The 16,721-nt window shown below is 46.9% G+C and overlaps 1 protein-coding gene across 2 annotated transcripts in view; it reads left to right on the forward strand.

Moving 5' to 3' along the window:
• Nucleotides 1-3,578: 3,578 nt before the first annotated feature.
• NDRG3 (NDRG family member 3) overlaps nt 3,579-16,721 on the forward strand; it is a 123,022-nt gene continuing 109,879 nt past the window's right edge. Inside the window, exon 1 of one of the 2 annotated variants that reach the window (XM_065414965.1) lies at nt 3,579-3,657. Coding sequence is in view for 1 of the 2 variants with exons in the window: in XM_065414964.1 (XP_065271036.1) it covers nt 3,614-3,657 (44 nt within the window). In the remaining variant the exon portion in view is untranslated. The remainder of the gene's footprint in view (nt 3,658-16,721) is intronic. The other variant, XM_065414964.1, reaches the window with a different exon arrangement.

Below are 16,721 nucleotides of genomic sequence, written 5' to 3' on the forward strand. Positions count from 1 at the left end.
GCTGGGAGGTATTGCCAATACAGAGAAGCACCGGGATATCATACAGGAAGATCTGGATGACCTCATAAACTGGAGTAATAGCAATAGGATGAAATTTAATAGTGAAAAGTGCAAGGTCATGCATTTAGGGATTAATAACAAGAATTTTTGTTATAAGCTGGGGTCACATCAGTTGGAAGTAACAGAGGAGGAGAAGGACCTCGAAGTATTAGTTGATTACAGGATGACTATGAGCCGCCAATGTGATATGGCCGTGAAAAAAGCTAATGCAGTCTTGGGATGCATCAGGCGAGGTATTTCCAGTAGAGATAAGAAGGTGTTAGTACCATTATACAAGGCACTGGTGAGACCTCATCTGGAATACTGTGTGCAGTTCGGGTCTCCCATGTTTAAGAAGAATGAATTCAAACCGGAACAGGTACAGAGAAGGGCTACTAGGATGATCCGAGGAATGGAAAACCTGTCTTATGAAAGGAGACTCAAAGAGCTTGGCTTGTTTAGCCTAACCAAAAGAAAGCTGAGGGGAGATATAAATAAATTAATGGAGATATCCTATCTCCTAGAACTGGAAGGGACCTTGAAAGGTCATTGAGTCCAGCCCCCTGCCTTCACTAGCAGGACCAAGTACTGATTTTTGCCCCAGATCCCTAAGTGGCCCCCTCAAGGATTGAACTCACAACCCTGGGTTTAGCAGACCAATGCTCAAACCACTGAGCTATCCCTCCCCCAGCTCTCTATAAATATATCAGAAGAATAAATACCAGGGAGGGAGAGGAATTATTTAAGCTCAGTACCAATGTGGACACAAGAACAAATGCATATAAACTGGCCATCAGGAAGTTTAGACTTGAAATTAGATGAAGGTTTCTAACCATCAGAGGAGTGAAGTTCTGGAACAGCCTTCTGAGAGGAGCAGTGGGGGCAAAAGACATATCTGGCTTCAAGACTAAGCTTGATAAGTTTATGGAGGGGATGGTATGATGGGATAGCCTAATTTTGGCAATTAATTGATCTTTGACTATTAGCAGTAAATATGCCCAATGGCCTGTGATGGGATGTTATGAGCATGTGGGCAAGACTCATCAGCCAGACACCTAGGAAAGAATTCTCTGTAGTAACTCAGATCCCACCCCACCTAACATAGAATCTAACATAGAATCATAAGCGAATGTGGGCAAGACTCACCAGCCTGACCCCAAATATGGCGATCAGCTAAACCCTGAGCATGTTATGGGATGTTATGATTCTATAACTTTGCTCCATGCCTCAGTCTGCTCCTGCCTCAAGTGTGGCAACATCCTCCTTGATTCTTTCATCCCCAGGTCCAACATCACTATCTCAGATGCTAAGAGCTACTCAGACCTCCCCACCCTCCTGAGAGGGTTCATGCCTGTGAATCCTAAATCGATACAGGCACTTCCCTCTGATTAGGCACCTAACTCCCTTTGAGGGGCAGGGCTTTGGCATTTCCTATTGTCTTGTTTAGGTGGCTCTCTGCTCAGCTTGCTGGCTTTTGTGAATCCAGTTCTTAGATGCCTAAGGCCTTGTCTACACTACACAGTTTTGTCAACAAAAGGCAGCTTTCATCGACAGAACAGTGGAGGTGTACACACTGCAATGCTCCTCCTGCCGATTTAAGTCTCCTGCTACACATGTGTCTGACGAAGTGGGTATTCACCCACGAAAGCTTATGCTCCAATACATCTGTTAGTCTTTAAGGTGCCACAGGACTCTTTGTTGCTTTTTACAGATCCAGACTAACACGGCTACCTCTCTGATACTGCTACACTGTGATGGTGTGTACCTACCCCGCATCAGCCCCGAAAGGGTTAACTGAGAGAGGAAGGGCTGCTAACTGACTCCAGCCACTGGGCTGCGCTGCCCCGAGAGGAAAGGCTGCTTACTGACTCCAAATCCCAGTGTGCCTTGCTTTCACATTGCTGGGTGGGAGAGAGAATTCCAGTATTTGAAACCCATGTAATCTGCATTGCACACTTACATTCCTCATCAATTATAGCTGATTTATAGTATTGTCTACACAAAGAAATTTAAAACATTTCCTACTGTGACTAACACCGGTTAAGCTCCTTCTGAGTCAGTATCGTTGGGAGCTCCAGTATACACAGGCTAGTAGGTGCTCTCCTGGCAACAAAATAAAACCACCTCCAATGAGAGGCGGTAGCTTCGTTGCCGGGAGTGTATCTCCCGCCGACTAAGCGCTATCCACACTGGCGCTTTTTGTCATTATAACTTTTGTCATTTGGGGGGTGTTTTTTCACATCCCTGAGCGACAAAAGTTGTAACGGTGAAAGTGCGGTATAGACATGGCCTATGTCATCTAACCTTGCTCAGAATAGGTCTGAGCACTTGTAGAGGTATTAAGGCTGTTAGGTGCTGTAGAGAAGGATTTTTAATATACCCACCTCAATCTGTTTGGGAAACCATAGGTACTTTGCCAGAAGTGTAGCAATTTTAACCATCAGACCTACTGTTATGCTCCATTAATATGTGACTGAGCCCACTGTGAGAGGGAACGAGAGTTGTCCTCTACCTGCTTTGCTCAGAAGGGACTGTGCAAGCTACAGTATTCTACATGGAATTAGATTATGCCATCTGTAATAGTTAAAGCTAAGCTTTTGTCATGGTTATTTTTAGTAAAAGTCATGGACCAGTCCCAGGCAATAAACAAAAAGACTGGTATTGTTGAGAGGTCCATTCCACTGAGTATGCCACAGGGGCGAAGCTGTTGATCACGCTCTTTGTCCCTGAGCTTTAACCAGTCTGTTCAGACTCCATGGGACGCTGTAAAGCTAAGCACCGAGACCTTAAACTTGAGCTGCCATTGTACGGGAAGCCAGTGCAGAGGATGGGTGCTCTGCTCCCGGTGGCCTGTGTCGCTGAGGTGACGCACTGCAGCGCTCTCCCCTAGCCATCCTTCCCTCGTTGCCCCAGGTTCGTGCCCAGGTGCAGAGGTAGAGAGGCACAAAGGCCTGAAGAACCGAGCCAGGCCAAGGTGGGCTGTGATGGGCCAGGGGCTCGGAGCCAGGTGGGGATGGCGGCGCCTGTGATGGGCCAGGGGCTCGGAGCCAGGCGGGGATGGCGGCGCCCGGCCACGATTAGGGTGACCAGATAGCAACTGTGAAAAAACAGGACAGCGGGTGGGGGTAATAGGCACCTAGATAAGAAAAAGTTCCAAAAAACAGGACTGTCCCTTTAAAAACGGGACATCCGGTCATCCTAGCCGCGATGGGCTGGAGACTCAGTGTCTGCTCCGCAGCCAGGACAAGGTTCCAGGGAGTCTTTCCTGCCAGCGCCACAGCGAGCTGGGGTGGGGGGAACTCAGCGCCCACCCGGGCCCCGTAGCGGGACTAGCCCTGCTAGGCCGTGACCCCAGCTCGGCCCTGCTCTGGGCAGGGAGCCAGCCCCCGGGGGGTCGAGGGAAGAGGAGCCGCTGCCCACGCAGCCCCGCCCCCCGGTTCGCAGTGCGATTTCCCTTTTCCCTCAGCGCCGCCGCCATCTTGTTTGTAGTTCTGAGACCTGCCACGGCTCTGCGCACGTGCGGGAGCCCCGAGCGCTTTGGCGTGCAGTGCGCAGGCGCGCTCAGCACTCACACATGCTGTTGCCAGCGCCGGAGCTGCCTCTTCCCCTGCGAGCCCGGTAAGAGCCGGGCGGGGCTCTCCCGCGGGCCCGGGCGCAGAGCGCCCCCTTCCCAGATACTGGGGGGGCGGCACCGCCGGTCTCCGCAGCTCGGGCGGGGTGGGCGCTGCGGGCTCTGGGCTCTCCCCGCCCGCTGTGCAGCAGGGTCCGCGCCGGGCGAGCGCCCCGGCGCCTTGCAGTCCGTGCCTGCGCTGGGGTGGTCCCGGCGGCGGGGTGTCCGTGGCAGGCGCTCCCTGGGCACCGAGGGAGGGACGGTCCCTTCCCCGGGCGGCGCGAGGCCGAAGGGCAGGACGCGATTCAGGAGAAAGGGAGCAACGAATGGGGAACTACCCATGGGAGTCCTGGCGGCTCCCTGGGAGCAGCGGGGCACCCGAGCAAGCGGAGGGGATGGGCGGTAGCTCTCCACCCCGTCTGTAGTTTCAGGGCCAGTCTGCGCTGGGAGCTCCCGTTGGTATAGTTGTGTCGCAGGCGTGTGAGGGAGGTAATCTATCGCCCAGACCGTCCGCGTAGACAGCGTTGGTCCACAGAATAATTCTTCACCTCTCGGGGAAGTGGGTACCTATGCTGTAGGGAGAACCGCTTCCTTTGGCATAGCGTTTACACTGAGGTTGTGTCTACACTAGGGACCTTACAGCAGTGACTGCGCCGCGGTAAGATCTCCTGCGTAGCTGCTCTATGCTGATGGGAGTGAGCTCTCCGGCTGGCATAATTAAACCACCCCCAACGAGTGGTAGTAGCTATGTCGGTGGGACAGCGTCTCCCTCCGACATAGCGTTCTCCACTCCAGTGCTTTTGTCTGTGAAGCTTATGTCGGTCAGGGGAGTGTTTTTTCACATCCTGACCAACAAAAGTGCTAGTGTAAACGAAGCCTTTAACCTACAGTGGTGGTGCTGCTGCTGTAGTATTTTAACTATAGACCAGGAGTAGGCAACATGTGGCACAGGTGCCAAAGGCGGCATGCGAGCTGATTTTCAGCGGCACTCACACTGCCCGGGTCCTGGCCACCGGTCTGGGGTGGCTCTGCATTTTAATTTAATTTTAAATTAAGCTTCTTAAACATTTTAAAAACCTTATTTACTTTACATACAACAATAGTTTAGTTATATATTATAGACTTATTGAAAGAGACCTTCTCAAAAAGTTAAAATGTATTACTGGCCTGCAAAACCTTAAATTAGAGTGAATAAATGAGGACTCGGCACACCATTTCTGAAAGATTGCCGACCCCTGTTATAGACATACCCTCATACCTTAACAAAAGTTATCTCATGCTCAGGCAAATGGATTGTAATACGGGCTGCTGGTGAATTTCTTCAGACCTCTTAATGGTGCTAGTTGACTTTTTGGCAATTTTTTTTTTCCAATTAACTCCAGCTCCCAAAAGATCTAAGGTTTCAAACTTCTGGTGTTCCAGTTCTCAGGCCTTCATCTCCATCAACACTGATCCTGGGATTTTCAAATGTGAGCAGAAAATCTCCATTAGAAATGGATTAAGTTGTAATAGGGTTCTTTTATCCCTGCTTGAGTTGTAAATAATGCGCTCAGATAAAAATCGTAAGACCCCACTCCTATAGGGGAATAGCTTGTAAATTTGGTAACCTGATACTGGAAATGTTGGCTTCTGCACATCACCTGTGTTAAGTAACTGGATACTTGCAGAAAGGATTCTTTCCCAGTTTTTTAGCTTCCTAAACCAGAGAAGCAATGCAGTGTAGGAAACTGCTAATTCCTCTTTGAAGGAGTGATATTTAACCTTGGCTGCCAGAAATCTGCCAAACTGGGACTGATAAGGGGGGGAAAAAAGGGAAGGGGGAAGACAGTCGAGAAGCGAGGTCCAGGGCCCAAATGTCTGAGAAGTCCAGTCTCGTCTCTGGCTGCTTGTATTGGGGAGGCTGCTCCAGTTCCTACCAGGATGTTATGCCTGATCCTGGGCTTCATGTTGTGTAAAGCCTGTGCCCCACCTCTCCTTGCTGAAAAGGAGAGAAGCCAGATGTCTTCTCCATGTTAGCCAGACCTGATTGTTTAGGGAGGGCTGATTTTTACTACACCTTCCCCATCTTCTGTTTTTTGGGGTGTGCTCCAGTGCTTGCATCTGTTGCTACTCAAGGTTTTCCCAGGTAGCAGAATGAAATTGACATGACAGAACACTGAGCGGTAATGCAACTGTCACATTAGTTTCACTCTCCTGCTGCTGGGGAATAAGCATTGGCACTGTCTGTCAGCAAACTTAGCACAGCCTTGGTGTCGCATTCCAAAGGGTTTCTTTGCAAACAGAAGGGCTAGAAACATGAAAGGGTAGGTTCTGCCTGAATTATGTTTTTAGCTCCTCCCCCTACTCACCCCTAAGTGGTTTTCATGCCATGTTTTTAGTAAATAATCTCTATATTCCCATTTTTAAAAGTATATTTTAAGGCTGTGTTCTCCATCTAGTTTACAGATGGATATGATTTATTCATTGAAATCATCCATGGGAGGCTATTGTTATGGAAGCCTTCATGGTGCTGGGGAAAACTACAGCATAGATAAACCGTAGTCACTGATATACTGATTTTTTTTTTCTTGATCGCTCTGACTTCATTGAAGGTCAGCTGCAAATTTAAAAAAATCAAATGGCTTTAAAATATTGTGCTGAGAGCCTCTGATAAAGATAGGAAGGAATTCAGCACATCAGGAGTATGCAAAGTCTGCCTAAATGTAATAATTTTTGGGAGATGAAAACAAGCTGTTCCTTAAATCAGTGAGGTTTTGTCTAGGAGTGAGTGGGGAGAGGAGTTGGTTGTGACAATTTTTTCCTCATTTGCAGCTTCATTTGGCTCTGTGTCTACATTTACCTGATATTAATGTAAGGCAGAATGAGTTATTCAAAAATATGGTGGTTGTTAAATTAACTGCTTCTGGGACCATATTAAACATTCTCATAAATTATGTGCTGTAAGAGCCCAACTGTTTGGACCAGACAACCCCATGTGCAACACTGTCACTTCTAAGGAAGGTTTCAAGCGTTCAGTTACATGAATAATAAAGGCGGTCTGACAGTTGATCTTGTGGCACAGGTTGGGAAGTTGCATTGCCATGGAAGAGACTTAGGTTGTACTGCTTGGTCCAATATCTCCCCACTCAAGTTAGCAGCAGGTCTGAGAGCACAGTATGATTAGGCCTTGTTGAGGAGGGAGCCCAAAGCCTGTAGGAGAGTGACCCATCTTACTGTGGACTAGAAGGGGTTTGAGAGGGTGTGACTGAATGCACCCTGTATTCACCCAGTGGCCAACACATTTCTGTAATATACTTTGCACAAAGTATACCTTGTAAGGTATCATTGGAAAACTCATAATTCACTGGTCAATAATATGGTGAAATGTGTTTGGCATCATTATATGTAAAGTTATGAATTATGTCTAAAGTGGTGTTGGTAGGGTATGTTTAAACTCATGAAGCAACAATTAGGCAAAACAGGCCAAGCAGGTCTTAAAGGGATTTGTGTTTACCTCAAATTTACATATAAACGGTAAACGGAGTCCTCAGACAATGAAAGGGGAAAGGCAGGGGACAAAGAAGGTGTGCATTTTGGCAAACAGGAATGTGAAAAAATAGCCTGAGACTCTTCACCAGGAGATTTCATGCCAGCTGGCCCTCAGCTGGAAAGAACTTTTACCTAGAAATAACTCTCAAGAGCTTGCATTTCAAAGGGGGAAATGAGATATAAAGGTGAGGGGCAAACACCCCAAAAGACCTCCCCCCCTTCTGCATCTAAGAAAACAAAAAAATCAACTGTTGGACTTTGGGGGAGGGGTCCTGACCAAAAAGGCTGGTCAGTAATGCTGACAGGCGCATATGGGTAAGAACTTTACCTTAAATCAAGCCTAGTTTGTTAAGTTTTAGCATCAGAAAGCGTTTGGGTTTTTTGTAACCATTTCTAACTGTAATGCCCACACTTAAATGCATTTAAAATCCTATTTTCTTTTGTTAATAAACTTGTTTTCTTGTTTAATCAAATCCAGTGTGTTTATAAGTTAAACTGTTTGGGTAACTCCATTTAAGGTGGTAAGCTGTTGTGTGTTGTGCCCTTAGAGGGACAATGGACCTCATGTATCTGGGCTGTCCGGGAGAGAGCTGGACATACATGTTTTGGGGGGAAATTTGGGATTGGGCGTGTGTTGGGAAAATAGTAACCAAGGCTGATGGGAGCCAGGGTGTGGCTGGTGTTTGCTGGCAGGCTGCAGAGATCAGAGGTTCTGGATCCTGGCTGTGGCTGCACACAGATATTTGGGGAGTGATTTATATGTTGGCAGGCTGTTTGTGAGCAACTTGGGGGAGAGCTACAAAAGCAAAGCATTGTAAGGCACCCAGGTTGCAGGGCAGGTGGTTACGCAGCACCTCACTGGTGTGGATTGTACCTTGGAAGGTCTGCGAGGAGGGTGGGAAATCATGTTTGGGAAGCACAGTTGGGTTGCAGTGGGGTGTGAGAGGATGGGGGATTATACTGGGGGAAACTTACCATTGTGTAAGAATTGGCAGTTCCCCCTGCCATCCTTTTGACCTTTGTCTGACCTGTAGAGACATCCAGCACTCTCTCCCTCACTGAGTTAGGAGTTAAAGGCCCCACTGCCTCAGGGCTCTCTCTGCCCTCCTCCCTGTTGGAGTCTGGTGTCCTCCAAACCCAAGAGAGTGCAAATTGCATGCTTTTGTTTTGTTTTGTCCTAATGTGCACAGCTCATGAGGAGAGACTGATGGGTGATAAAGTACTGGGCTTAGCACACGGATATTTGTGAACTTGATTGTTTCTAGGGCAGGCACAGCAGGGAGTGGTGGCAGAGACTATGGGAGTGTGACTGAGCAAACAGCTGAAATGGGATTTCAATAGAATAAAAAGTGGGATTTCAATAGAGTCATTGGGAGGCTTGAGCTTTTCTGGTGAACTAGGTTATGGGTTACACTGTACAGGGTTGGGAAGCGGGAGGAAGCTCTAGACTGGGAACAAAATAAGTGTTCATCCTTAAAACTTGCCTATGAGCAGTAACAGAGGTACTGGAGCTGGCTGTCTGCAGACTCAAGCAGATGACATTACATCAGTTACACTTGGTTCACATTTAGAAGGCTATCTTTGCAACCATAAGAGCTGGGAAAGTTTAAATGCTGCTGACACTGACAGCTTAGGTCTCCACACTTGTCACACAGCCCTATTTGTATTCCTCATGGAACTTTGCATGTAAGCTGAGATCATTTTTCATTATTAACAAAAGCTGTTTTATTCATGTTTTTTATTCACAGGTCACCTTTAAAACTCCTCCAGTGGAGCTCTAAATAGCTCATATTTAATGTTAGTCATCTTTTTAGATGGAAAACATAACTGTACATTTGAATTTAAAGGGGCTCTGTCAAATAGGTCCCATAATTAGTTTTTTTTTTAAAGTAGAACTGAATATTAGAATTTTTCACAAAATTATTTTAAAAAGAGACAGGCAGTCATACTCCTCTCTTACATACAACGCAACTCCCCCACCTTTTCTGCCCTGCCTGTCCTTCCTGAACAGTTTATATCCATCCATGATAGTACTCCAGTCATGTGAGTTATCCCACCAAGTCTCTGTTATTCCAATCGCATCATAGTTCCCTGACTGTGCCAGGACTTCCAGTTCTCCCTGCTTGTTTCCCAGGCTTCTTGCATTTGTGTATAGGCACTTAAGATAACTCATTGATCGTCCCTCTTTCTCAGTATGAGACAGGAGTCCTCCCCTCTTGCGCTCTCCTGCTTGTGCTTCCTCCCAGGATCCCATTTCCCCACTTACCTCAGGGCTTTGGTCTCCTTCCCCTGGTGAACCTAGTTTAAAGCCCTCCTCACTAGGTTAGCCAGCCTGCCTCAAGGAATCAATTATGAAACACCTAGAGGAGAGGAAAGTGATCAGGAACAGTCAGCATGGATTCACCAAGGGGAAGTCGTGCCTGACTAACCTGATTGTCTTCTATGATGAGATAACTGGCTCTGTGGATGAGGGGAAAGCAGTGGATGTGTTATTCCTTGACTTTAGCAAAGCTTTTGATACGGTCTCCCACAGTATTCTTGCTGCCAAGTTAAAGAAGTATGGGCTGGATGAATGGACTGTAAGGTGGATAGAAAGCTGGCTAGATCGTCGGGCTCAACAGGTAGTGGTCAATGGCTCCATGTCTAGTTGGCAGCCAGTTTCAAGCGGAGTGCCCCAAGGGTCGGTCCTGGGGCCGGTTTTGTTTAATATCTTTATTAATGATCTGGAGGATGGTGTGGACTGCACTCTCAGCAAGTTTGCCGATGACACTAAACTAGGAGGCGTGGTAGATACACTAGAGGGTAGGGATCGGATACAGAGGGACCTAAACAAATTAGAGGATTGGGCCAAAAGAAACCTGATGAGGTTCAACAAGGACAAGTGCAGAGTCCTGCACCTAGGACGGAAGAATCCCATGCACAGCTACAGACTAGGGACCGAATGGCTAGGTAGCAGTTCTGCAGAAAAGGACCTAGGGGTCACAGTGGACGAGAAGTTGGATATGAGTCAACAGAGCCGCCTTGGCAACAAGAGCACAAACGGCATTTTGGGCTGTATAAGTAGGGGCATTGCCAGCAGATCGAGGGACTCGTTCCCCTTTATTCGACATTGGTGAGGCCTCATCTGGAGTACTGTGTCCAGTTTTGGGCCCCACACTACAAGAAGGATGTGGAAAAATTGGAAAGAGTCCAGCGGAGGGCAACAAAAATGATTAGGGGTCTGGAGCGCATGACTTATGAGGAGAGGCTGAGGGAACTGGGATTGTTTAGTCTGCAGAAGAGAAGAATGAGGGGGGATTTGATAGCAGCCTTCAACTACCTGAAGGGGGGTTCCAAAGAGGATGGAGCTCAGCTGTTCTCAATGGTGGCAGATGACAGAACAAGGAGCAATGGTCTCAAGTTGCAGTGGGGGAGGTCTAGGTTGGATATTAGGAAACACTATTTCACTAGGAGGGTGGTGAAGCACTGGAATGCGTTACCTAGGGAGGTGGTGGAGTCTCCTTCTTTGGAGGTTTTTAAGGCCCGGCTTGACAAAGCCCTGGCTGGGATGATTTAGTTGGGAATTGGTCCTGCTTTGAGCAGGGGGTTGGACTAGATGACCTCCTGAGGTCCCTTCCAACCCTGATATTCTATGATTCATTTTGGATTTAAACATTCCCCCATTATATCTTCAATCAAAACTTTGCAGCTATGTGGTAGTGCATGAGAATCAGAAAATGAAATTGACTACACCTAAAATATAATACATCTGTTTTAATTGCACTGTTAAGTGCAAAAAGTACACAATAAAATTGATTACAAGTAGATGGTTAACATTTTCAGCTTTAATAACTAACACTGTGAATTTTCAATTTTAGTTATCCAGTGTCCCTTTAAATAATAGCTGTCTCCTAGATTATCACGGTCTCTTTTTAAAACAGTAAAAGCTGAGTATTTAGTGAGCTCTATTTCTATAGCTTTATTCAGTGCTGACATTGTAACCTTCCATAACCAGAGTTTACACTGCTGCCAGATTATGATGAGAACAACATATTTTGGAGAATCGCTTGTACTGTGTATGCTATACCTGGGATTGAGGAGTAGCTCTGGATGTATTAGGACTGTCTGTAGAACAGCTGTCTTGGCCCAGCATAATTGTTGTAGTGAAGGAGGAAGGTAAGATGTTTTATCCTGCTGCTGTTCTAACTGCATTATTGAACACTCCAATAATGGAGGCCTTGGTTCATCTTGATGACTCTGTTTTTAATTTGGCAGCTGGAATGCTATCCAGAGATGTTTGCTGTAGCTAGATGAGCAAATGGAAACCTGTACAATGTTCTCAATAAATGACTGGTCCTTGGGCTCCAGTTTTGGATTATTCAAGCTCTACAGACAAACGATCTCAGTGGATAAACCCACATAAATGACTCATACTGAAATTTTATACTTTGTGGTAGCAGAACTAGTTTGGTTTTTAAATATAAATATTGGTGTCTCATCATCACACTTTAACTGACATTGATAATATTGCCTCAGCATCAGTACTGAAATAATACCAAAGAGCTTTATTCTAAGACTGAATGTGATCACATAGGGCTGAGACTAGTTTCGGGAGAAGGGTGTCATTGTGTCCCACTCCAAATGAGATATCAGAGTATTTGGGGCAGTTGTCAGACATTGAGTGAGGACAACGTAATTTGGGCCTGATGCAGGAATTATTGGGTGAAATTCTCTGATCTGTGCATGCTATTCCGGACACCAGTGTAGATGGTCATAATGGTCCCCACAAGCCTTAAAATCGGAGTTTAAAAAAGTAGTTGGAACTTTAATAATGAGGTACAATTGATCATTCATAATGTACCTTCAATATACAGTTTGACTTTAAAAAACAGGAGTACATTTTGCGGATACAGACTAACACGGCTGCTACTCTGAAACCTGAAGTTTGACTTTAGTGATTGATGTAGCACCATTTGAAGCAATTGTCAAGTACATGCTGAGTCAGACAGAAATAGGAAACTTTTGTCATCTGGCACTCATCCTGACACTTTGAAAGTGCTGTTCTGTGTTTACACTGGGATTCTGTAGATTGCAGACTTGTGTTCCTTAGCTTAGGTGTTATCATTAGACAGCTAAGATTGCCTATAAATACGGTGTTTAATTTTTCAGTAACCTGATTGTACACATGTATACATCCAGACTGAGGATGCTTCTCCACAATAATTAAACAGATTCAGAATATGAAATTTAGCAGGGTCTGATCCAAGGCATAGACTTCTAACTGTTCTCAGGCAAGTGCCATGGACAATCTCCTCTTTCCCAAGCTGTTGCTTCCTTCTTTACATTCTGCACTCTGATGTGTACTGGCTGGCTTCAGCTTTCTTTCACTTGTGGGCACACATTTGTGTATCTGAGGTCAAATAGAATCTGGAGTGATCTTCGGACTTGAGGCTTTACAGAAAATAATACTGCATTATTTCTGCCTTGGCAGTGACCAGGTAGGCTGTCCCTTGGCCTCAGCATTCTCACTGCCATGGAAGTCTGGGGACAGGAGGGATTGAGTTAGTCTGCTTGGAAATAGTTCTACCATCCTTCCAAATTGAGGCCTTATCTATGCTGCAGAGTTTTTTTTCACCAAAAGGCAGCTTTTGGCGATGAAACAGTGGAGGTGTACACACTGCAATGTCACTTTCGGCAACAAAAGTCATAGGGCTTTTTATGCAAAAGTTTTGTCGCTGAAGTGCCAATGTAGATACCACGCTTGATTTTATCACTTTAATTGGCCTCCAGAAGTGTCCCACAATGCCCATCCTGACCACTCTGGTCAGCAGTTTCAACTCCGCTGCCCTGAAGCCAGGTAGGCAACTGTCCATGCCTCCTCCTTTAAAGCCATGGGAATTTTTGAAATTCCACTTTCTATTTCTGTGGTGTGGAGAGCTCACATCACATCTTCCCAGCTGACCATGGCGGCTCCATGCAGCAAACGCTCTCCCACTTGGATCAATGTGCAGCTGCTGGATTTGCTCAGTATTTGGGGAGAGGAGGCTGTGCAGTCCCATTTGTGCCCCAGCTGTAGGAATTTCAATGCCTACAGGCAGATTTCTCAAAGCTTGTGCGAAAAGGACTATGATTGGGACACGCTGCAGTGCAGAGCAAAGATCAAGGAGCTGAGGCATGTGTACCAGAAGGCGAGGGAGGCAAACCGTTGCTCTGGAGCTGCGCCCCAGACCTGCCATTTTTATAAAGAGTTGGACGCTATCCTTGGCGGCAACCCCACCTCCACCGCAAAGAGCCCCATCGATACTTCGGCGGGGCTGGAGCCAGCAGAAAGTGGACCTAACCCAGAGGACGAAGTCATTGACGAAGAGGTGGAGGCAGACGATGATGTGGAGTCCACGGTGGGGTCGCCCGGTGGTGTGTCCAGTCAGGAGCTGTTCTCCACTCTGGAGGTGTCTAGCCAGTCTCGGCAGAGCAAGAAGCAGGAGAGGAGACCCCCTAGTAAGTGGTTTTGGTTTATGAAGTGCAGGGGTGGGTTGCAGGCATAGAAATGTACAACAGTAACTGTGTTTCTGTGTGCTGGACATTTCCTTGTGCAGCTAAGCAGTATGGTGGAGCAGGGTGTTGATGCACACCGAGATTTCACAGGAATCCTCCAGAGAGATCTCTAGGAAACTTTCCTGGAGGTACTTGCCAATCCTCTCCGGAATGTTCCTTGGCAGAGCTGCTTTGTTCCTTTTCCCCCATTGAAGGAAACTTTCCCGCACCATTCTGCAATCACTTGCGCAGGGACCAAAGCAGCACAAGTGTGGAAGCCGCAAGTGTGTAGTAGATGCATCCTTGCTTCCCTACTTACCCTCAGGAATGAGATCTGCTACAATGACCCCTGCCTGTGAAAAGGGTGGGAAAATTTAGATTATTGTCCCTAGTCCACTGCACCGCGATCTTTTCATATTGATTTTCTCCCAGTGTACAATATCCCGCGCCCTGGGGTAAACTCACCAAGCTTGGGGTGTTCGCCAGCATGTGTGCTTGTCAAAGATCAGTGAGAAAGAGATTGGTATGTTACTAGAGGTGTATTTTACTGTACTGTTTCAATGCTGTGCACGTACTTAACAATCATACTTCTGTGTACTGTTCCTTGTGCTTCTTCAGATGTGGCCTTCAAAGGCACTCCCTACACACTGGCGGAGTGCCTCCACCGGATAAGAGAGCACCCAAGATCGAGCAAGGAAGACATGTTCCGGGAGGTGATGCAATACTCAGGTGCAGAAAACAGGGTACGCAGACAGAGGAGGGAAATTGAAAGGCAGGACAGAAAAGAAAGTGAGGCCTATGCTAGGGACGCAACTGAGAGGATGATTAAAGTTATGGAGAGGCAAACTGAGATGATACAGTCCCTTATAACCCTCCAGGCTGAGCAGATGCATGCATACCCGCCCTCCTTTTCAGCACATTCAAAACTCTTTCCCATGCCCTCCCCAAATTCCACGTGAGAGTTCCTTTCTGCTGTCTGGGACTTCTTGCTTTCCCGTTCACTCCACCCCCACGGACACCTTTTCAAATGATAGCTGGACTTACACACAGCTCTGAAAGTCAAAATTGCCCTGGTACCTTCTCTCCCTGCCCCCCCCCCCCCCCAGCAATTGTGTGTGTGTGTGTGCAATAAAAGCAAATTTTTTTTGAATGATAAGAACTCTTTATTTCTTGCAAATTGTGATAGCAGATGGCAGCAACAAATTAACAAGCAGTTAAATCACTTGCTTACATTGAATCCTAGGCCACAAAAATTACGAGTGCTTCCTTGCAAAACTCCATTTCATTAAATATTGTAGTCCAGAGCATAGCAACATACATTACTGTTTCTCATCTTCAAAGTGTTGCTTCAAAGCCTCCCTGTTTCAAATTGCCCCCCCCCCCTTTGTGCCCCTCTAATAGCCTTGGTATCGGGCTGCTCGAAAGCTGCAGCCAAGTGTTCTGCCTCAGCAGTCCACCTCTGAGCAAAGTTTTCACCCTTTCTTTCACAAATATTGTGTAGTGTGCAACACACAGCTATGACAATGGGAATATTATCCTCATCGAGGTCTAACCTGCCATAAAGGCATCGCCAGCATGCCTTTAAATGCCAAACACACATTCCAGGGTCATTCTGCACCTGCTCAGCCTATTGTTGAACCGCTCTTTACTGCTATCTGTGTTTCCCGTGTAAGGCTTCGTGAGCCATGGCATTAGGGGGTACACCAGGTCTTCCAGGATCACTATGGGCATTTCAAAATCCCCTACTGTAATCTTCTGGTCTGGAAAGAAAGCCCCAGACTGGTGTTCCTAAACATACATGCATGATGCACCTTTCCGGACCACCCCGCATTGATTTCAGTGAAAAACGCCTGCAGTAATCCACAAGTGCCTGCAACACCATGGAGAAGTACTCCTTCCTATTGATGTATTCCATTGCAAGATTGTCCGGTGCCAAGATTGGAATATGCATGCCATCTATCGCCCAGCCACAGTTAGGGAAACGCATTGCTGCAAAGCCATCCACTATTTCACGCACATTGCCAAAAGTCACGGACCTTCGCAGCAGGATGTGATTAATGGCTCTGCACACTTGTGTTAACGCAGCCCCAACGGTTGACTTCCCGACTCCAAACTGATTTGTGACCGATCGGTAGCAGTTCGGAGTCGCCAGCTTCCACGCTGCAATTGCCATGCACTTCTCCACCAAGAGGGCAGCTCTCATTTAGGTGTCCCTATGCCACAGGGCTGGGGCGAGGTCAGCATACAGTTCCAGGAAGGTGGCTTTCCTCATCCGAAAGTTGTGCAGCTACTGCTCCTCATCTCAGACCCGCATAACAATGCGATCCCACCACTCAGTGCGTTTCCTGAGCCCAAAAGCGACAGTCCACCATGTTCAGCTGTTCGGTGAATGCCAAAAGTAATCTAATGTTGCTCCTTTTGATGTCAGGCAGCACGTGAGGCAACTGTGAATCCTATTGAGTTTGGAACTTCACAATTAACTGCACTGCCATTCACAATGTGCTACTGACAGCTAGCAGAGCATTGGAGAGCAGTGCGGGATCCATTCTTTCAGACACAGATGGCAGGATGAGCAGAAAACAAAGGGACATTGAAAAATGCCGCAAACTGAAGATGGAAGCACATGGAATGCTGGAATGGAAAAAAATGCCTCATGGGACATTGAGCCTGGACCCATGATGAGCTGTGATCCGCTTTGCCTTTCCACAAGACCTAGCAGCAGAAGGTGGAGAGCTGTGCATTGCTACCCACGGTGCATTGCTCTCTCTGTCGATGCTACTGCCCCAAGTGGTTTGGTGAAAAAACTGCCAGTGTAGACATGGCCTTAGTGTTGTTGATATCTCTTGTGCTCTACCTGCTCCACCCCACACAGCTCCCTGCAGACTGTTTTGTTGTGTTTTCCCTAGTGGCTGAGGGAAGCAGCTAATCCTGTCCTTGTTCTACTGCACTTTCCAGTAGGCAGTTGTTAGCAGTTACCTGTACTGCTACACCCAGGATGTGATTATGGGAGCCATTCTCCAGTCAGTGTAGA

The sequence above is a fragment of the Emys orbicularis genome, chromosome 12 (assembly GCF_028017835.1).
Source record: "Emys orbicularis isolate rEmyOrb1 chromosome 12, rEmyOrb1.hap1, whole genome shotgun sequence".
Taxonomy (NCBI): domain Eukaryota; kingdom Metazoa; phylum Chordata; order Testudines; family Emydidae; genus Emys; species Emys orbicularis.